Source organism: Crassostrea angulata, chromosome 10 (genome assembly GCF_025612915.1).
Source record: "Crassostrea angulata isolate pt1a10 chromosome 10, ASM2561291v2, whole genome shotgun sequence".
Taxonomy (NCBI): domain Eukaryota; kingdom Metazoa; phylum Mollusca; class Bivalvia; order Ostreida; family Ostreidae; genus Magallana; species Magallana angulata.
The window spans coordinates 42,933,486-42,955,365 of NC_069120.1; the positions used below are offsets into that span (position 1 = coordinate 42,933,486).

Genomic DNA, 21,880 nt, shown 5'->3' on the forward strand with positions numbered 1-21,880 from the left:
TATCTGTTACATTGCGTTGAAAGCAGTTTAACAGATAGAAAACCTGTGGGTTCTGAAAATGAAGTAAAGCCAATTCACTCTATATAACACATACATACTAGTATAATACATGTACATGTAATTCATTCCTCATTCATGCTTGAAGGACTTCCATCAGCATATACATCACATTGTCTTTAAATTCTAAAATATTTTGTTAGAAATTCAAAATCACAAAATGTTACATATAAATAAAACAAACAAATGAACAGTGGTGTGAATAAATGTATTACCAAGAGATTACTTAAGAATATATTACACTATATACTCATAATAAATATAAATAAAGCATTAAAATTAACACTGTCAAATAAACCAATCCTTTTAAACACCATGTATGCCTCTCACATGAGAACTGAATTCTGGGTAATTATGATCAAATATATACTTGTGAATTACTGAATCATACAGTATATCAATTGCAGCTTCAAGCTGAATACCATTGGTCCCTTAATTACAATACACAGTAGAAAACAAACTTGTGTATATGTCCTGTATATGTCCTGATCAGTTTGTATTACACATATATGTACCTCATTCAAATATACATCGTATATTTTCCTTGATCAATGAAACAAAATCATAAACATGTACATGTATATCTATATCTTTCATTTCCAGTATCATATTATGGCATTAAATAATTTACTAGATCAAGATAAGAAAATATGGATATCACACTGTGATAAGACATCTAATTAATACAAAATGACTGGATAGGTACATGTATACTCTGTCCCAAGATATTTTGGATTCACGTTTGGACGATTTTTAATAAAAATACACTTACCTGTGAAAGAAGTGCAATTGAAATAGTTGAAAGGGATATTTTCCAAAATAATTTCATTGACACATTATCATCTTTCACTCGGAAAAATTCACAGGAACGAAAACAGATTCCTTACGGAGATTTATAATGGGGAATGTTTACATCTTTTCTCCATTCGGAATACACTCGGAATACATCGCGCAATATTTTAACGTTATCATCCGGGCTTGCTGCAATGCAAAATCTCCGTAGACATCACATTTTTTAGCATTGTATTAAAACCTGATAAGCTAACAGGGGCGTTTTGACTGAGAAATCTTGGAAATCTTTCATACTTTTGAATGAACATCGTTTGGATCCTGAGGTATTTATAAATATCAAACAATTAAGCCAAACGTGAATCCAAAATATCTTGGGACAGAGTATAGTATCTATTAATTTCACAACTGATATAAATCTCAAACTATCTATACATGTACTGTATTTATCACAGATTTTTCTTTCAATCAACAGAAATTTTAATGGAATGTTCCTTCAAAGAAGCCTACAGGGTATCAAGTTTATTATTCTTTTTACCTAATTTTTTTTTTTTTTAACAAATTTAAAATTGACTCTTGCTATGATTTACATGTACAATGTATGTATATTCTTTAAAATCACTCCACAAAATCATACATGTCCTTATGGAATAAAAGAATCATCAGATTTTTACTTGGTTCTAAAAACTGATATATACTGGGATTAATCTTCAATACATATATACAATTTTCTGAAGTTGTGAATGCTATAAAAAATTTTGAATGCACTTTTTAAAAGAGAGAGCACTTTAAGTGCTGAACACGTCAATATATAAGTATTACAGTGAAAGAACAGTGGGCTTGTGTGAAGGCCCTGGGTAATGGAAACAAGGTCTGAATGCTAACTGTTGGATATGTGACACACTAGGCCGGCCCGGCTGAAGAACTTGCGTAATGTGGATCTCATTTCAAGCTTCAGATCAAACATGATGACCTCACACATTAGCTGGTAGTAAGCTGCCACATGAACTTTGAACTACAAAAAAAGAAAAAAAGATTAGAAGTGGAAGTGCTAAGCATGGTCATGTGTAATTTTCAAATAAATGTAGGTAGGTTATATCAACTTTACATGTACAATGTTTTAGTTTCACCTTTTCAATCTAAGACACAAAATTATTAACAAGTCTTATGAAAGATACATTTTTTCACTATAAACCCAAATGATAGATCTAACTAAAGGTGATATACAAGTCAACATTGCATTAAAGTAAAAAGATATAAAAACTAAGATTATAACAGGAGTTTGCGTTCCTTAGAGAACTCACCCTATCATCCGGGAGCTTGAGGAGGCGGGTGATGAGGAGGATCATCAGACTCCCCCACGCCTCACGGTGGCTGTCTGACTGTAGGGACAGGAAGTACTCCAAGGAATCCCGGCAAACACTAGCAACAGAACAACAATACATGCATATCGATGAAAATGAAAAACCCTTTCTATAAAAATTCGTAGATTTTTTTTTTACACCTTAATCATTCTTTAAATCTAGCAATGAAGTTAAAAACTATTTCACAATAAATTAACTCAACTGCCAAACAGGCTTTTTTTTATCATTTTGAATTAGATTGTAAGAGAATATCTACAAGAGAATTTTGTAAGACTGTCCATGTTTTCCTATTAATATATCTTACGTGATTTGCATATTCTCCACATCTTTCCAAGCATCCATCCGCGACTCGTCATTGTACATCCTGAACAGAATCCGTAACAAACAAGCCAAGCTCTGGGTCTCTTGCTTCAGAAGATTTGGTTTGGCTTTTCCCCGAAAACCTATTGAGGATGAAGTTTTTTAAAAAATCATTCAAAAACAGTTAATTTTTGGAATCAAAATGAATGCTTATAGAGTAGTATTTACTTATCAAAATTCATTCAAGCATGTCATTTAACAAAATTAACTATTCTTATTTCTTTCATAAGAATTGTTGGCTATCACTATTCAATAATTCTAAAACAATAATCTTAACTCAAAAAATGTAATAAAAGTTTCGTACCTTTCTTATTTACTGGTATTCATAAAAGTTGTAAAGTAATACGATTAATATTTCTTAAAAATACTAATCAACAAAATGATTGTCACCAAAAGGCCAACTAACCTGCTTTCCAGAGAATGTTTCTTTGTTCATGGTTGGAATTGAAAGCCTTGGCAAACTTGTGGGATTCCAGGAGGCAGTCGGCAAGCAGGAAGAGCTGGTCCGAGGCCAGAAACTGGTACATGCCCTGGTCCTCCCTCTGCTGGCTCCCATCCTGACCGTCGTCCGGAGAGCCACCCTGGCCACAGAAAACAAACAGATTCTTTCAACTCTTTTATATGTCTAAAGTATGGTAAACACTCTGTCGATTTACCAGTAGACAAATGGATTCTTTAACAAAACTCTGGATTAATGTCTAAGTAAAATATACCAGGGTCATACCTGAGCTGCAGCCAGATTTTCAGCGTCCTCTTTTTTGCTGGTGGCCGGGAAGAAGACGATGTCATCAATGGTCTGGATCAGCTCTAGCTGTACCACACACTTGATCAGCAGGCCCTGGAAAAGCTTCTGATCCGTCGACACCTCTGTAATTACACAACAACAAAGGTTAACAAAGTTCAACTACAATGTAACACACAGCGTTAAATTTAATTGACCTATTGGCCAATACATGTAAAAGTCATAAAACATTTACTGCCTATGGGTAAGTGATACCTATTTTAAACTTTAAACTTTTAAGCTTACTAGAGCGTGGAATTTTGTGATCTCTGGAATCCTGGGATACTGTGCTGTTGACGCTATGGTTACTGTCCGCCCTTGTTAAAGCACGATTGTCCTGATTGCTGTCCATAGAGACAGCGTCCTGGAAAATTTCGGAAAAAACACCAAAATAATCAAACATGCTCTTTGGATTGATTATTCTTATTCAGGGCATTTGACAGACCATTTTTAGATTTTGATTCAATTCATGATCTGAAAATTCCAATGGACCATATCAGAACTTTTAATAGCTTAGTTGAAACTTCAGACAAAATAGATATGCTTTAATGGTAAATTGTATGAGGGATTGCTAAGAAATTTTTTGGGGCACTTGTAGTTTTGATAGGATCTTCCATCTGTTCAAAACCTTTGAAAGATTGTTCAAACATTAGATAATTCTATAACAGAACATGTACTAGATATATACCTGACTTTCATCAGCATCTGGTTCTGAGTCTCGACTAGACACCATTGAGGCAGATTCAGCTGTATCTGGTCGCCATGTCAACAAACTGTAAACAAACCATCAAATTTTACCTTATCTTAAGTAAAGTACATGTACATAAACGTACCGATAGTTGTATAAAGTATCAATCAAGTATCAAATTACGATACCAACATTTCCTTTACACAATAGCCAAATGACTTACTTAGTTGGGATTGTAGACCTAAATATATCCAGCATGCAGGAACAAGTCTGGTGCCAGACAGAAGACGAGAACTTTGCTCCGTTAGAGATGACCAGGTTCTCCAGACAGTTGGTCCCGGAGCGGGCCAGCTGCTCGTTGTCCTGCTTCACGCACCAGTGGAGCTGATTGTACAGTTCAGTGAGCAGCACAGGGCTCAGGATCTCGTAGTACTGGGTGAAGACATCCACGATGGCATACAGCGCGTGGTTACACGTGGTCGTCATCCACTCGGCCTTCTGTGAAGTACACAAATACTGTAGAAGCAGAAATATTCCTTCAAGATTTAATTTTGTTATTTTTATTTATGACAATTTTTTTAACCCAAGTATCAATAAATACAGAGTTGATGCACAATTCATTTAAGGGATTATGATATGACGAAATTAAATGCTGACAAAATTGTATCTGGTTTAAAAACAACGAATTTTAACCCAATGAAAATATGTGCTTCTACAGTATCCATACTCAACTTAACAGAAACCATAGATATCTTACTGAATTATGAATTAAGATATACAATTTTTTTTACAATTACTGTCAACTTAATACAGTGTTTATTCATGTACAACGATCGTTAAAACAACGTACAAAATGGAAATTTAAAAATAAAGAAAATTCTCCTATAACTAGACCATTGTCAACAGAATTTAAGAACTGAGGTTACATCAGAGTACAAGTACTTGTATTAATTTTAAAAACTTCATACAAAACACACAATAATGATTAGTAAATACACACAATCAAGTTCACTGTCAAGTACATTCATACAAATTTCAAACCATTAAAAACTGTAAAAGCAGCTACCTGTACATGTATATACAGTTCCTGTACAGTACCTGATCTCAACCAAACAGCAGCTCAAAATAAGCAGTGCATGCTTATAGAAGCAACAAAACTCATCAGACAGCTCAAATAATCATCATGCCAAGCATTGATTAATAGCTTGGTAATGTCCACTCTCTATAAGCCCCTAGGACTCCAAAAAGCTAGTTGGCACTTTTTGCTTGACGTTTTATGTCATTGATGGAAATGGATCTTTTATAGGTTTATTGTTTCAAGAAATATTAAGTCTCAATAGCATTGTGCTTCATTACAAATTAATTGTTTATAGATTAACACATACTCCATAAATCAACATTAGACAAATATACTGACATATTCTAAATATGAATTCATTTATGATACGGAATACTCAAAAATCCCTCTTTAATCTTGTCAACTTATACATTGTATAATAATACAACTTCATTCTAAAACCTAAAATTGCTAAACATCATAAAAATTGCAAGACAGGGCAATGATCAAAACAAGCAACTTTTTCAAGGAACCAAGAACACCCAGAATAAGGCACTCAGAAAGGGGCAATATATTTGTGTGCAAGCTATGCATACTTAATAGTCATTAAGAACCAAAAGGACCAAGAAATAATGATAAATAGAGGACTCCCTGCTGTATAATATTACCACAAGGCGCATTATCTTATAGATGGATCGTAATCATAATGGTTAATATCACTGTGTTGTGGTAACTTGCATAAATCTAACTGATATTTTGGAACTGAATGAGGTATTGACCTTTTTTTTTATTGGGGGTGGTTGACATTCATAAACACAATTTGCTTTTCAAAGGAAATAGAAAGAACATACATGATGCAAATAAAGAAGAAGAATGAAAGATTACCTGTTCCGCCTGTGATGTATAAAGACAAGATAAAACTGTGTAAAGTCAGAGAGAATTTAAGAAAAAGAAGAGAAGCCCTTACTAGATGGAAATTACCCATGTCTGCTTACTCAAGTTTGTAATTATGGCATAATGATATATACAGAGAGAGAGAGAGAGAGTAGTTGGATTCCAGATTGTTTCTTTTTAAAGCAAGTACCATAATGTGATGACAGCCATTTTAATGTACACTTCTTGGCTATCAGATTGCACTGCTGAAAGAATGTTAGAAAGCAAATCCAAGAGCACACATCTTCTATTACTGAAATACTCAGAGGTTAGAATTGTGCTGAAGTGTGCATGCCTTAGTTTGAAATCTGAGCACTAAGTGAGCTTGCTACTTTACCTTGCTTTTAAAATGCTGTAATACAAGTTATTTTGTTTTTACAACCAGCATTATAGCAGATTTAATTACTGAAAAATGCACTTAATTCATCAAAGTTTACTTGTTGTCATTGTCATAAACCTTTTTTGAATTTTACTTTTAAATATTTTAAGCTTATACTGGTGAGTTGTTAGTAATTTGGGTGAAATATCAAAACAAGTTGTAGCCTTGATTTTTAAGAACATGTATAAATAAACAATAAGAAATATTCTGACACAAACCAACTTAAATTTAACAAAGTTCCCATTGATTTCAATTTATATTTCTCAATATTGAAAAAGAAAAACAATATTATAGAACTTTTTTATTGAACAAAATAAAAAAAATTTGTACACTAATTTAAAAAAACCCAAATCTCAAGTCATCAAAGCTTGTACAAAAAATTCCAAATGTAAATATTGTAGTATTTATAAAACTGTATATTCATATGCATATACATGTATTATAATATCCATGTATGACAGTTTAAATTGATTACTTAGTCAAAGATTTTATCGAGAATAAGTACAGGTACAAGTATACTCAGTATAATTGCATTTGAATTTGTACTATTGTGCAGCAAGAATATCCATTGAAAAGTAAAAAAGCAGTGTTCAAAATTCTGTAGACAGATACGTTTATGTGTACCATGTCTACAGTGTGAGCCAAAAGCTTTGATTTCTTTGTGTGAAGACAATAAAACCCATGTCTACGGTGTTAGCCAAAAGCTGATTAAATGGCACAGAAACCCCACTCCAAGAAGAAGCTGATATATGATAAAGCTTACTGAAGACCGAGCCCCATCCCCTCCCACTCACCTCATTCTGTTGCTCTGGTAACTTCATGTTGTCAAAGATACGGAATACAATCTGGAACAAATCCTTCCACCAGTGACTGGCAAAGGTCTCACCATATGTCTTCATGATTTCAAACATGACAGTAAGACCCCTGTAAATGAACAATATTTATAAAATATATTACAATAAACCCCAGTAAAAATATTGTTTATCAAACAAAAGAGTCAGACCCCTGTAAATTATTTGTACATGCGTATCCCATTAATATCATTTACATGAAATTTTGCATATACATGTATTGGGCATTCATCTCTTTTAAAAAAGAACATGTTAATAATCTTCTTTGAAAGAGATGTCTAATATATAGATAGTTACATTAACATCAATCACAATTAATGTATATACATATATCTATCTTGTGTTACAGGTAAATGCAATTTTCTGCCACACTGCTCCTGTACCAGTACTTTACCTGGTTCTGACGTCCAGCTTACACCTGTTGATGACACAGGACAGTTCAAACAGCACGGGGAACCACCCCCTCACCCACACTCTGTCCTCCTCTGGAACATTTAGATCCTCTCCTCCGTGATCTTTGAACATCTACAACAAGCACATTACATGTATCGTAAACAATCACTACTGTTTAAACTGACGGAGGTCAACTCTGTTAATTGTACCATTGAGGAACAAAACCATGTAAAATCATTTTTAGAAATAAGGATATCTTTCTGCAGACTTTACAGTCTCTCGGTCAATTTTTTTTAAAATATATACTTACATGGGGCTTTTCAGCGACATATTTAGCACAGTTTCTGATCAGCCGAATTGCCTCCATACTAGTATCAGGAAAAGCTGCATTGCAAGCAAATTCAGACAGACACTTCACCGCATCTTGGAATGAATCAATGATGGACGCAAAATGTTTTTCACATATGCTGGCTATAAGTAGATTGAAAATAATTCGAAATGAATACTAATCTTCCTCAGGCATATTATGCTTGTTATGTGATACTTGGATTATACAAAACTGCAATGAAGACAGGACAAGAAGTTAATAGAAATGCTGTTATAGTAATACACCAACCAATGTTTTATACTTCTTCACAAATAAAAAGAAAACAATTGCTATAACAAACCAATTCAAGAACAATGTTATGTCAATATATTTAATGTGGAATTCTTTCACAACCTTTATGATGACTAAGGGTTTACAAAAATGATCAATATTGCAACTGTTACAGTAAAAAAGCATTGACTTACATGTATAAGATCTAATATCTTTTTAAAACATTTTACAGCTGCAAAAATTACCTACATTTACATGTACATTATAAACAATTTGCTACATAAAATTATAAAAATATCCACACCTATAGTGATTAATCTGCTCAAACTATATTCTTAGACTACCAAAAAACAGCAAAACTTGTCCAGAATTGAAAGATTTTGGCAATCTGTACTTTTCCAACAAAATATGGAATTCAGCAACATTCAGAATCAAGAAAATAACACATTCAAATGTAAATGATTAAAAACAAAGAGCTCAGCATCAGAATGTGCATGCAGACAACATAAGACTTAACCATGCACAAACCAGAGGTCAGACAAGTTTTGTTGTTCAAGTATCAGTGTTTTGGAGTGTAACAAATGCTACTGTTTGAGAATGTGACAGATTTTTTTCAGGAGTTGTTAGTTGTTGGAGTTATTAGAAGTTGAACTCCGTCACATTTTGAAGTTCCTTGATCCATAGTTCCAAGATTAAAATGCAATCAGTTAAATCCAGATCAAGAGTTGAGAAGAATTTTGACACATGTACATCTAGAAGATTTTTTCATAAGACTGAGTTTGATTGTGAAACCTTGCTAGCTAAAAAGTTAAATAAAAAAACACAAGTGTAGAAAATAACTAGACACACTGCAAAGACCAGTGTTACCTTCACAGACAGCGTCTGCATCAGATCCTTTGACAACAGCACTGCTGGCAACTGTTGGACAATGTATTGTAGTCATAACAAAGTCAATCAACACGTACTGACACTGACAAATACCTTTAACATTAATTTATTCACAACAAATCTTTGAAATGCTTGTATCATGGAAATGTAGTTATTCACCACAAACTCTTAATTTAGTTTTTTCTCCCAATCAACTAAACCCAAATTTTACTACAGACGAGGAACCCTGTCAATATATAACATTAAATACTAAACATCTAAAATTATCGAAATTCCACAACTGAATCTAACAAATCAAACTTACATATAATTCTGCCGGTGGTCTGGAATGCCAGTTCTACAATGCTTTCTTCGTGATCAGAAGCTGCTAAGTGGAAAACACCAAAGATATTTTTCCACCCAGACCGAATGTTGGCGTGTTGGGAATTCACCATCTGAGCTACACATCGGACAACCATGTCTCTGATGGTTGGAGATCTGCCAAGAAGAAAGATATAATGCGTGCAGTACATGTTTAGTATCTCTTAACTTTAAATTTTACTGAAGATGAAGTACTATTTATGTCTATAATGAATCAATTTTTCACTGTTTTTTGTTTGTTTATGGGACTCTCATCCATAAATTCAAATCTTTAACAAACTACTACATACAGTTTTTTATCATTACTCCTACAAAAAATCCATCAAATTAAGTCCAAGTAAATCTTTGATACACTGGCAAATCACAGAAATTGGCCTCCATGATTTTTGATGATTCCACAGTACATGTAAGTCCCCATTGCTAAATCCCCATTGTTAAATTAATATTTATTCTAATTAACATTAAACCTTCTTTCTTCCATTAAGTGGTTAATACATGTAGTTATTGAATACCTGTTTCTTTTCATGATATGTTCAAAAGGCCTGAGGAAATCTTTCTGGAAACGGAAGTTGGCGAACTCTCCTTTTTCTATGAATTTCATGGAGAGCTGCCGTAGGGAATCCACGGCAAAGAAAGCTATATCCTCATTAGGATTACACCCAACCTACAAAAAAAGAAAACTACCAGTAAAAATAAAAATTTTACTTTATAATGTACAAAACATTACATATTATTTACCACACCAAATTTAATCAAACTGATAACTTATACTGTTTGGAATAAAAAATATGACTGTATAACAAATTCATAACATTGAAAATACACTGCAGAATAATACCTGGAAAATTGTAATTCGTGTATTTTCTAACAAATTAAAGTTAAATAAACTTGAATTCATTTGAGACTAAACTGATAAATAACCAGTTTCCTTGCAAATTTTGACCTTTTAATATTCAATCCATGCACAAATGCAACTGAATTGAAAATTTTATGTTCTATTACACTTGTACATGTAAGTCTATAGGAAATGCCCTTGACTGACCTTGTTAAAGTGGTCTCCAATGACCTGCCAGATTCTGGACCACTGCAGCCTGATACGACCCATGTTGTAGTAGGAGATCTCCACAATCTTGGTCAGGCTGAACATGCGGGGGTGATTTATATTGGATAACTCGTCCATTGAAACCTGACACAGGGCCTTTACAAACTCAACTACAAAAGAGAAAGACATACATGTAGTTTAACAGTTATAACATGAAAAATAGTTTTTCTTTAAAAAAAATGATCAAAGAAAATTGACATTTGAATCAAAAATATAGCAGGACAGGTACATGTACAAGTTCATCAATATCATCTAATGACAATTCTCTAATGTTAAGAGTATGAAAATTCTTTTCCATAAACATGTTCATGATTATTAATCTGTTTGCAAGTACATTGTCTTTTGGATTATTTGACACAACTGACCTATGGCGTCCCCATCCAGTTTGAGGGAGCCGGTGAAGATGCGGTCCACTGCCACCACCACACTCTGGGAGCTGGTCTCTCCCATCTGTTCCTGTAGGTTGGCTAGTCTCTTAGAGTCCAGACCACCTCTTGCTATCACTGACAACAAACAACACCAAAAAAGATGAGTTAGGGAAATACTACATACCGGGTAACAATGGGGTTCAACTCAATTCTGGCTGAAATTCAGCTCATTCTACAATACTGTAAATTCCTAATTAAACGCGAGGAATTAATGTCCGCGTAAAATCGCGAGAAGCCCGTCTCGCGAATTCTAAAATCTCGCTTTTAAATTTTCGGACAAATGTAAACTACATGAAACTATGATAAAATTTCGGCATTCGCGATTTTATGTTCTCGTGATTTGATGGAAAATCGTTGAATCGTGGAATTAAGTACTCGCGTAAAATAAGGAATCTACAGTATACAATCTACGATCAACTTAATTCAATCAATGTTTAATTTGAAAAGAGAAAAATATTAAATCACAAATTTTCACTTCATTAATTCATTTCTGCATAACATTGATCTCACGTATTTTCACTGACCTTTGAAATATACAATGTACATTTATAGTGACAGATGTTGTCCAAAGATTATTACCTTCAGGATCAAAAGCCTCCAGAGGATGCCCTGCATTCTGCATATCTCTTTCCCTATGGTGACCTTTATTTGACCTAGGTTTGACCCCTGTCCCAATTAATTGAGCCAGTTCCAGCTGTGAAATGCATCTTGCAATCTATGGAGAGGAAAGGAAATGTATAAACAAATATAAAAGTAAAGTACATTTTTTAAACTTTCTTTAAAGTTCTCCTTACAAAGAATTATTTTTCATTTGTGCAAGTTGAAAAATCTTGACTAGGAATCAAAATCCAATGTACAATATCATTCTTGTAAGGTATCAAGCAAGTTTATCCTATAGAACAAATAGTTAATGATGAGATCACCTCTAGCCAGGATTTGCCGAGATAGTTGCCGTCTGTGTGGGCCACAGAGATGAGGGTTTTGATTGTATCTATGTTCTTGGTTTTCATGTCCGTCAATGAAGAGGAAGCTGTGAGGAGGGTGAATCTAGCTAATGCCTGGACATAGGCATCTCTCTCCAGCTAAAATACAACAATTACTGTCATGTTACAATGTCATTATTTCAAACATGAGTAGATATATATGTACATTTGTTTATAAATGTACTTTTATTGATTTAACAATAACAAAAATTTTCAATCATCAAAATTCTTGATATTCTACAAAACATATAATTGTAACTGAGTAAAGCTTTAATCAACCATGCAGTTCATAGATATGTTTTCTGAAACATTATCCGTTATTGATTTTTAAAGAGAATCCTTTTCAGTGCCTACCTCCATATGAAATATACAAGCTATTCGTATGGCACAGCGTATTCCATCCAGACACAGTGTGGCTATGTTAGAATCATCACAGTCCTGTAACCCCACGCTGAAAGCTGCCAGGAATGGAGTCCAAGCCGTCTGTAACCAAATAGAAAAGGATAATGCTACAACTCTTCTGATGTACATATACAAAGTATTATAACATAAACCATAAAACCAATGGGGTTGTCCTACACGTTTGATATCTTATTTTTCAAATATTTTTTTACTTCTGTAGGTAATTCCCAAGTGTGCTTTATACTGACCTTAAACATTGGTCGGACATGCTCAAAGTGGGTGGCACTGGTGAAGTTTGATTGGACGTGACTGACACTCTCCATTAAAGCTTTGGCGGTGGTTGCCATGTGCTCCATTTCAACGTTGTATAGCAATCGACGCTGCTTGTCACTTGTGATATCACCTATCAACCAACCCAAATCAAGTTATCGAAAAATCCAAGCATTCATATAAGCAAAAAACCAGCTTAAACTTTCTGAAACTTCAAAATTTATTCATCTTTCCATTCAAAATAAGTCCCATTTTATAATCACCACATCAAACACTTAAATACTTGTCAAAACTTACGAGATGATTTATTTGGCTTTACTCCGCCTACAACCTTCATCTTGATTTCGTTCCCTGCAATCTCATCATAGATAGCAGACAAGTATTCCCCTGGCAGGTCCTTGCTATCATTAATGCCCCTATTCATCTTAATATATTGCTCCTTTGTCATCTTGTTCACCACCTGTAATAGGGAAAATAATACCATGCACTTAATTCAGATACAAATTTCTGAAGTTTGGTATACACATATCAAATGATATTCATTCCTTTCATTAAACTTTTAAACAAATTTTCAGGGTTCAATGTCCAGGCATCTTTACAGGTCAATTTTTCTCCAGATAGAATCAATTTAAGACATGTATTACATGTACATGCAGCAGCATATCAGATATGTAGTCATTTCTGAGTGACATTCATCTTACAGAATAATCAATCATGATATAAAAATATACAGAGGTTGGAATCAGTCTCACCTGAGGACTGTGGAGGTCTGTGGTCAACATGATGATGGAGTAAGCCAACACGTAGGCTGTGTCTGCACTCGCAAACAGGTTAGTGCTGCAAACAACAAAGCATACTAATATAGAGCAACTGAATATTAAAAATTGCTCATTAATATCGAGGTCCGAAGTTCCATATCTCATAAATCATTAATAACGAATCAGTTATTTTACATACAGATGATCCATTTCAGTCTGTAAACCCCTCACATTTTCTTGCATCATAGAAATATTCCAGAATATCATTAGAATCTACTAAACTGCATACACAATATCAAAGAATCAGAAATAGTGACTTACTTTGAGTTGCACACACAGTAGCGAGAAGCAAACTTTTCCATCAATCTATCAATTTTCTGGGCTTCTCCTGGCAGCCTAAATCCTTCCAGAAATCTCCGAAGGGCAGACACAAAGTCCATTTCTGTAAAGTCCAGCTGGTCCACATAGGCATACATAACTTCTTTGTTAAACCTGAAAAGGGTCAGAGTATTGGCTTGAAGTAATTTTGTACCATTCTACAATAATGATTGTGACATCAACTAGATCTACATGTAAGTTCATATTTACATGTAAAGTTTCAGTTCTTGATCCAAACTTGAAACATAAATTTTAGGGCAAAAAGTCAGATGTATTAAATCTGTCTTAAACTGTTTGAAAATACTTACTTTTCATTTTCTCCCAGAAAATCTCCAATGGCAGTCTGAAAACAGAGTCATGTGTACTGGTATTAAATTATTGGTCAAAGAGATAAAAATTCATGAAAATTTTTAACATCTGAAAAGCAATTTCACGGTCCAAAATGAATATCCTTGTACACTTAACTCACCTTATCTAGGCGATCCTCTGAATGGAAGAACTCTGCTAAATCATCGGGAGAAGTTCCCAGCATGCCTTGCTCCTGTAAATATTGCAGGCCTCTTTTTGGTTTTTTGTTGAACCTTTAAAAAAACACAACATTAAAGAGCAGCTAAAAGGGGAACAACTCTACTACTTATACTTTTTAAAGCTCTGAAATATTTATAACTAAATTAAAAGAGCATTTACCTGCACTACCTTTAATACTAAGAGAATCATTCCTCAGTTATTTATTGTCCTAAAGAATGCTTCTTGAAAAATGTAAGCATATCAAACATCACCACCACAAAAGTAACAATATTGTAAAATTTTCCAGAATGTATTGATGTGAGCATGAAAGAGTTCACAGCGGTTCTGATAAAAATTCCAAAATTCATAAACATATATTTCATTAAATAGAGCTTCATCACTAACATTTCAATGCCGGTCTCCATGATCTCTTTCTGCTGTTTCTGGGTCTCGAACTGTTCCGGATTATCCATGGGTGTGCTGGCTGTCTGGGAGCCATCGTTGGTGTTCAGGGAGTTTACACTGCCATAGCTGGTCATTGTTCCTTTCCCTGAATCACTATCCGTCTCCCTTGTGGGCATTTTTTCCTGGCCTACAAAATTAATGCATATTAAAATGTAAATCTTTGAAATTATCTTTGTTTTTTTAAAGAGAGTTGTACAACTATAGGAAGATTTACATTGTGCATCTACATGTAACTGCTGCATCACTCAAATAAACTATTTTAGAAGAAGCAAACGTATTTCAATGTAAATAAAATTACATTTTTGCAGTTTATGAACAGTGCATGTATGCAGTATATGTACATTGCAGGTACTGCAAGAAAGTAAATATTAAGTAAAGAGTTGCCATGTCTCCGATCAGTATACGTCAATTACATGCATCACTCACCCAGGTTTGACTGGGAGTGGGGATTGATATACAGATCCTTGCTCCACTCCACCATACACTTCAACACAGACACCAGGCATTCCAGGCCTTTGATTCTTATGCTCTTTTCTTGGATTGGAGTAGCACCTACATTGTACAAGTTAAGAGAAACCTTATTATTTGAAGATTTAAATCAAATTAACTGATGTATTGTCTATTCTTACTAAGTCCCTTCTATAAAAAAATCGAAGATGTATTGAAGAAAAAAAATAATTGCAAAGTGTGATCTTTTTGACAAAATTTAAATATACTTACCAAGAGCTAAAGCCTGCCTTCCTTGGGCAATTTTGGACAAGTCATTAACTAATCTCTCAAAGATATTGGCCAGGGCCAAATCGCAGTCATAATTCAGGTAGATGTCCACTACACACTGTGCATCTGTTGTGCAAAATAAAGACATGAAATTCATTGTTCTGTTAATATAAAAGAGTGTTACATTGAAAGATTACAAACATTTTTAAAGATATGAAATATAGTAAGCAAACCTGCACAAATCCTTGTCAGTGCCTGAATGACCATCCACTTGTGTTCAAATGAACTGCTTGGTGTTTCCAAGATGTACAAAAATATTTCTTTGAAGAACACCTGAAAAATTGGATTCAATATTGCAAAAAAAGGTTGGTAATGTCATCAAAATACTGCACTGAAGTCAAGAGAACAATGTACATGCATTAAAATGAGTTTTTTCTCAATGAAAAACAATTAGCATACCTCAATTTGCATCTTTAAATGTTGTTTGAAGTTGGATAAAAGAGTGAGAAAGATGGCAAGCGAAAGTTCAAACACCTCCGGAACAGAACTGACTCCATTTTTAGATAGAGCTACACATAAATATTGTTTGATGGCATTTATAAACATATCATTGGTTTTGAAAACTGGGCCAGCATTTTGTAGAATGGATAACAGGAGCTGCAGGGACAGAACTTTGGATCTAAGTTCGTGTGACCTGAAGGAACAATGGAGAAAGAAATTCAGCAAAATGAAATTCTGTAATGATGCTAACATGTACATGTATTTAAATGGACTCTGAATTTGAATATAAAAAGTATTTATGATCAGAAATCATACTTTGGATCTGGTGGTCCATCAGCCAAAGGTTTCATGGAGAGTTTACACAGGCTTCTGAACACCAGAAAAGCATCTTTTTGCAGTATGTGGCTGAACACGCCTTGTGTCATTTCCCCGTCCTCTCCACCTCCAGATACTGGCAAAAACAAAACAGAAAATCATCTCTCATCAGCTCTACAACATTCCCCTGATAATGCATGTCATCTCTATACACTGTATGTACATGTATTACAAAATTTGAAAATGTCCACAGGAATCAGGAATGTACAATTTTCATGCAGAAAATTTCAAAGTTCATGCATATTAATTGTGTAAATATTAGTAGCAAGAACCATTTTAAAAAGCCAAGGAATGAAGAACCCAATTACCACAAAGATTGTCATGGTTATCGGATACATTTGAAGGTGGGGGTTGCTGAGGACTATCTGCCTGGGCACTAGTTTCTGCTGGAGAACTAGTTTCCGTTGGAGAACTAGTTTCTGCTGGAGAACCAGTTTCCGCGACTGCATTTTGGTCTGTATTTGGCAATGTACATAAATTGTGTTTTTATGCAAATATATATTAAGTGTATTTAGCTAGATATATGTACAAACTAAAATATTATTTGGGTAATTCAAGTGTAATCATTATCTATATGGAAACTTGCTAACATGAGGATAATTATCCAAAGACATGCATATTTTAATTGAAAAGACAAATCAACACTCAGAAAAGAATCCAAAGATTAGAATACAAAGCAGAGATAATAAGCGATCATGGGTTTTTCTCCCGTTTTTAAAATCAAAGCCTTTTCTCACAATTGCTTGCCATTGTGTAGCTGTCAATCATACCTTTGGTGGGCATGGCCTCTCCAGTCACCTGACTTATCATGTCCTCCAAAACTTCTTGTACAACCTCTAATGTTGATACTTCCTTCTCAACTTCCTCTGACTCCTCTTGGTTTGTTTTATCATTTTCTGAGCAAAAATATCCTTTACACTTGTATTACAGAACCAAGTAAAAGGCAAATAGTAGTCAAAATCTGAATTTTCCATGCTTTTACACTAGTAAAGACCAAAATATAAATATCACAGATTTCTCCAAGAAAAATGAAGTACATGTATTTGTGCAGCGTCCTTAATAAATATAGTACATGCACATAAATATAGTTCATGAAATCCAAATATAATACTTAAAATAAAAGAAAACATGCATTTTTCAAAATTGGAGTTATAAGTCACCTTGAGTTGCCCCCTGACCTGGCCCATCTTGTCTCTCTTCTTCAACATCAATTCCTGCATCCTGTCAAAACCATTTTCAATTCAATATAAAAGTTTCATCCAAAAATCAAGTCTAACTACACAACCATATCATATCTGACAGCATGATTTCTACTATTAATACTATAAATATTTCTTTGTTTCTTACCTCTTTTCTTGAGCTCTTGCTATCACTTCGTTCTCTTTCTTTTGTCTCCTGGGCCTATAAAGATAAGCAATTTATATGCTTGAAAATTGCACTAACTTTTGAATAAACTAGAGACTAGACTGGCACATGTGTATTGCAAGTTCAACCTTCCCCTAAACATTGCTTAAATTACACTAACTTCTGAATAGACTTGAAAATGATACTGACAAAATCGTATGACTGTAGTGTGAAAACACTTACGGCTTGGACCTCCATCCTTGAGAAGATGACGTTGAGCATCTGGGTGAGGGTGGCCTTGGCTGTGGTCTGGTTGACCAGGTTCCTGCTGGCCAGGTAGATGTTGTAGCATGTCCTGACGGTCTGCAGCACCGTGCCCTCGTGAATCTCACAGGTGTTGGAGGTCACCACTGTCAACAGCGCCTGTATTACAACATAGAAATCATTACAAAATCAAAATGTATCATGCATTACAATTGGAAATTATATTTACACTGTAACAAAATCCAAGAAATGTGCTAATTTGTCTAACATCATTGTCAACATGGCCTGCATTAAAATGACAACTAGTGCCATATATGCATGTAAATAAGAACTGGGCACAATGAATAATTATCTAAACTTCATTTTGGAGAATTAAGTACAAATTTTAAGAAGCACAGAATGATAAAAACGAGCCAATTTGTTTCAAATGACTGATCCAAATGAAAAAAAGAACTCCATCAGTATTCTTTCTTGTGGAGATAATTTTACCATGAAATAAAACTGAATTATTACCTCTTCTTCTAATAAATCTACCATCTTCATTCTGTGAATTTCAAAACAAAAATTACAGTTCTGAATACTTTTCAACTCCTGACCTTTATAATTTGTAGCTGGACCCCATCATCTGTTTGTGGTCCATGGAAACATCCACAAATGGTCTCTACAATCCTGTCTATCAGTAACTTCCCGGGGGTGGTGCTATCCTCAGTGTTCCCAGTCAGGTGTCCATAAGCAATCAGTTTCTGGAACAAACAATAAAACATGTAAGACTTGTAAGTTAGTGCATGGCCATAGAACTGATAAGCAATGCTAAAATTTATTTGTCATTTGTGTTGATATGATATTTTGTGTCAAGTTTATACCTGTAAACAATCTAGTGCTATGTTGACTATCCTGGCACATTTCGACTGACAAGCTAGTTCAAAAGGCAGAAAATACTTGTCCGCTTGAACAAATCCAGCCCTCTGGGGTTGTGGCAATGCAGAAGATGGCTGGTTTCTGGAAACAATTATACATTGTTAACATTTTTATTTCTAAAAATTAAAAAGTTTTTTTTTTTTTTAAGTGGTACTTCATAAACTGGTTTAAAATTTTAAAATATCTACACTTTTCTGATAAATAAACTTATGATTGAAATAAACCTTAAGTTTATAGATTTTGTTTATATAAACAAAATGTACTATGCTGACAGATTTTGACCCTTACTGAAAATATTTAAAGTTTATGACATGGATAATACCGGTACTTACCCATTAGAACTGTTATCATCTTTTAATTCCTCTGTAAAACAAATTACAGTCATGTACTATCTCAGTTGTATATCTTAAACATACAAATAAACATACAAGCAAAGGAATGGAAGTCTGGAAAAGACATTGCTAAACCTTTAGATGTGGGAGATTAAGTATAACATTACCTGTATTTTCATAATACAATGTATAAATATGAATAGGATATCAAATATGATGAAAATTAGAGATTGGTTTCATATATATTTTTAAGTGAAAAATAAAAACACCAAAAATAGATTCAAGTTTTATATGCATATCCTCAATAGAGAAAGTTTTCATTTGAAATCTATTTAATTTATAGGTTATGGAGCATAAACTTTTTTAAATGTACATTTACTAACTATTAAAGGAATAACTTTAATGAGAATTAAACAATGGGTACCATTTCCACTCAATGCAAAAAGATTGATTTTTCAAAGTGTAGACTAAAAAATCTGAATTCAACTGCCAAGAAAATCATAATACATTTTTTTTAGTATTACTGACAGGTCACAAAATACTAGATAATAAATGTGATACATATTTAATAATTTAATAGTGGATTATTTTTTTTTAAGTTTTTTATGTGATTGCTATACATTTGCTACTAGAATGGTTATAGAAGCTATTTTCCATTGGTAGAAAAGAAAAACACCCATTTACTAATATTTTCATATCCTAGTAAAACTTATTCATTAAGTCAAATATCTTAGGAGATCTACCTGAAATATCAAGCGCGCCTACAAAGGATATTTTCTTCATTGGTTTTTGTTAATAAAAAGTTAATTTAGGATAGTTGAATCAGGCATGTTTTATTAAAATAATTAGCAAATAACATTTCCTTTGACAGGCTTTAGCTAAAGAGTTGAACCATGGTAATAAGGAAAATTTATTGTGCGCATATCCCAGTTCGAACGCACAAAAGTTGATGTCTGGTTAAAATAATGATGTTAATTGCTACTCATAGTTTTATTGTTTATTTAAAGGGAAGGATAATACCATGTAAACACATTAAATCCTATTTGTGTGCACTAAAACTTAACAGAAAGCATGTTGTGCTGATTAATTAAAGGAAAATTTGGAGGTTTCACTTTCCTCTGCCATCTTTAAACTTCCTGACCAGAGTCAGGCCACATCGAGTCTCTAAGCTGGTTGAACCACGGTTTTATTTTAGTCAGACTAAAGCAAGTTCAATCTCATTTTTATCGCCGGCCAAGCGAGCTCTAAGAACCAGTGTGCGCGGGAAAAAGAATGAGCTAAACCTACAGTTCATCAAACAAAATTTTTTGTCTACGTCCCATAATGCTCTCTATTGTTTTCACCTGTGGTGCTATGCCAAAAATGGCCGACTTTCAACTCGTAATTTACGGTGTCTTAAGGTTTGAAGACACGTTTAGAGTACCGCATATGCTTTGGCGAGACTCAAGAGATTTGTTACTTGCTTCCATACCTTTGTATTGAGTAGAGATACGTAAACAAAGACTAACAAAGTTATGGATGACGTCACAGTGCTCTCGCGCTATATTTCCCGTGATAAATTTAGAGGTGGATTAAACATCTGTAATGAGTGTACTGCCTATTTCAGTATAGACTGCGATACCTGTCTCATTGACATATGATTTGTTGTTTTTTTTTAATATAGAGATTATTTAAATATATACTAGCAAGAGCCATACTTTACTGTCATATCGATTCATTTCTAAGCTAATTGTGCATGCAGGCACAGTAGGCAGGTAAGTATATGAGTATATGAGTAGGGAGGATATAAACATTATGATATTTTGAACTAAATAAAAAGGAATAAAGAGAAAAAATAAACAGTTAAAAAATTCTGTAGATATTGCATATAGTCAAACCATTAAATTTAAAAGTGGGAAATTACACACCTACAAACAGGGACCGGGCCACACACACACACTCTCTCTCTCTCTCTCTCTCGGGAGAGGGGTAGGGGGTTGCGCTGTATGTATCATGACCATTAAAATTAGTACCTTTGCCCCGGCATACTTAATATATTGTAGAGAAATAATTTCTCAAAAATTGACGTTCGTTGATACCTAAATTACACTAGGTTGACAATGAAGCAAGGTATATGTAATTCTTGCTGCGCTCACCAGAACGGTAGCACCGTAAAACATATTAATATACAGTGTAATCATATTTACTTGGAGTTCCAAGTGAGCAATTCCACATGTTCATTTATGATGTGTCATAACTAAATTTAATTTAAATGCATGCACGAGTCTAAATTAACAAATAATTTTACTTTTAACCTACTGAGTACTTATCATATTGCAAAAAATAAACCAGACAACGATCCTTCCTAAGAATGTTAAATAAACAGTGGAACAGGTAAAACACTTTTCCCTTACCTAGGGCAACCTCACAAGCTTTCTTCAACTGTGAATGATACGACTTCTTAATCTCCTTGTCGCTAAGTATCTTCTCTAATGCACGCGTAAGGAACATATCGTGTGGCCTAGTGCCTGTCGCCATATTAAAACATTATAACATTTTACAGTAGTATTGCAAGTCTGAAATCAAACAGGTGTTTCTACCCGGTTCCTCCTTCGAGTCTGTCTGTCCACCATGACAGATATGATCACGTGGTCATGTT

The 21,880-nt window shown here is 34.0% G+C and overlaps 1 protein-coding gene across 5 annotated transcripts; it reads right to left on the bottom strand.

Moving 5' to 3' along the window:
* Positions 1-1,408: 1,408 nt before the first annotated feature.
* Positions 1,409-21,877, bottom strand: LOC128165073 (brefeldin A-inhibited guanine nucleotide-exchange protein 1-like). Of its 5 annotated transcripts, XM_052829275.1 has the most exons (41): positions 21,636-21,877; positions 19,243-19,273; positions 18,856-18,991; positions 18,589-18,735; positions 17,972-18,151; positions 17,732-17,785; positions 17,545-17,605; positions 17,155-17,280; positions 16,693-16,839; positions 16,325-16,460; positions 15,968-16,202; positions 15,742-15,841; positions 15,512-15,634; positions 15,218-15,343; positions 14,732-14,918; positions 14,289-14,400; positions 14,128-14,162; positions 13,763-13,933; positions 13,436-13,520; positions 12,981-13,143; positions 12,662-12,816; positions 12,366-12,494; positions 11,952-12,110; positions 11,608-11,743; positions 10,966-11,103; positions 10,541-10,710; positions 10,011-10,162; positions 9,443-9,615; positions 9,118-9,168; positions 7,963-8,123; positions 7,654-7,784; positions 7,203-7,332; positions 6,367-6,381; positions 4,263-4,537; positions 4,040-4,124; positions 3,598-3,715; positions 3,295-3,437; positions 2,977-3,151; positions 2,515-2,653; positions 2,151-2,268; positions 1,409-1,861 (listed from the first exon to the last, which is right to left on the bottom strand). In XM_052829275.1, the coding sequence occupies exons 1-41, from the start codon at positions 21,757-21,759 to the stop codon at positions 1,727-1,729; spliced, it is 5,367 nt and encodes a 1,788-aa protein (XP_052685235.1). In that variant the 5' UTR covers positions 21,760-21,877; the 3' UTR covers positions 1,409-1,726. The 5 variants fall into 5 exon arrangements, with proteins under 5 accessions (XP_052685235.1, XP_052685239.1, XP_052685237.1 ...); XM_052829279.1 differs by lacking the exon at positions 16,693-16,839; XM_052829277.1 differs by lacking the exon at positions 9,118-9,168.
* Between the last annotated feature and the right edge of the window lie 3 nt (positions 21,878-21,880).

Excerpts from the sequence above, each read along its gene's own strand:
- LOC128165073 (XM_052829275.1), bottom strand. The coding sequence starts at position 21,759 with ATGGCGACAGGCACTAGGCCACACGATATGTTCCTTACGCGTGCATTA. Across the intron at positions 12,111-12,365 it reads CTTGTATATTTCATATGGAG|CTGGAGAGAGATGCCTATGT; the intron begins GTAGGCACTGAA and ends GTTGTATTTTAG. Across the intron at positions 11,744-11,951 it reads TCGGCAAATCCTGGCTAGAG|ATTGCAAGATGCATTTCACA; the intron begins GTGATCTCATCA and ends TCCTCTCCATAG.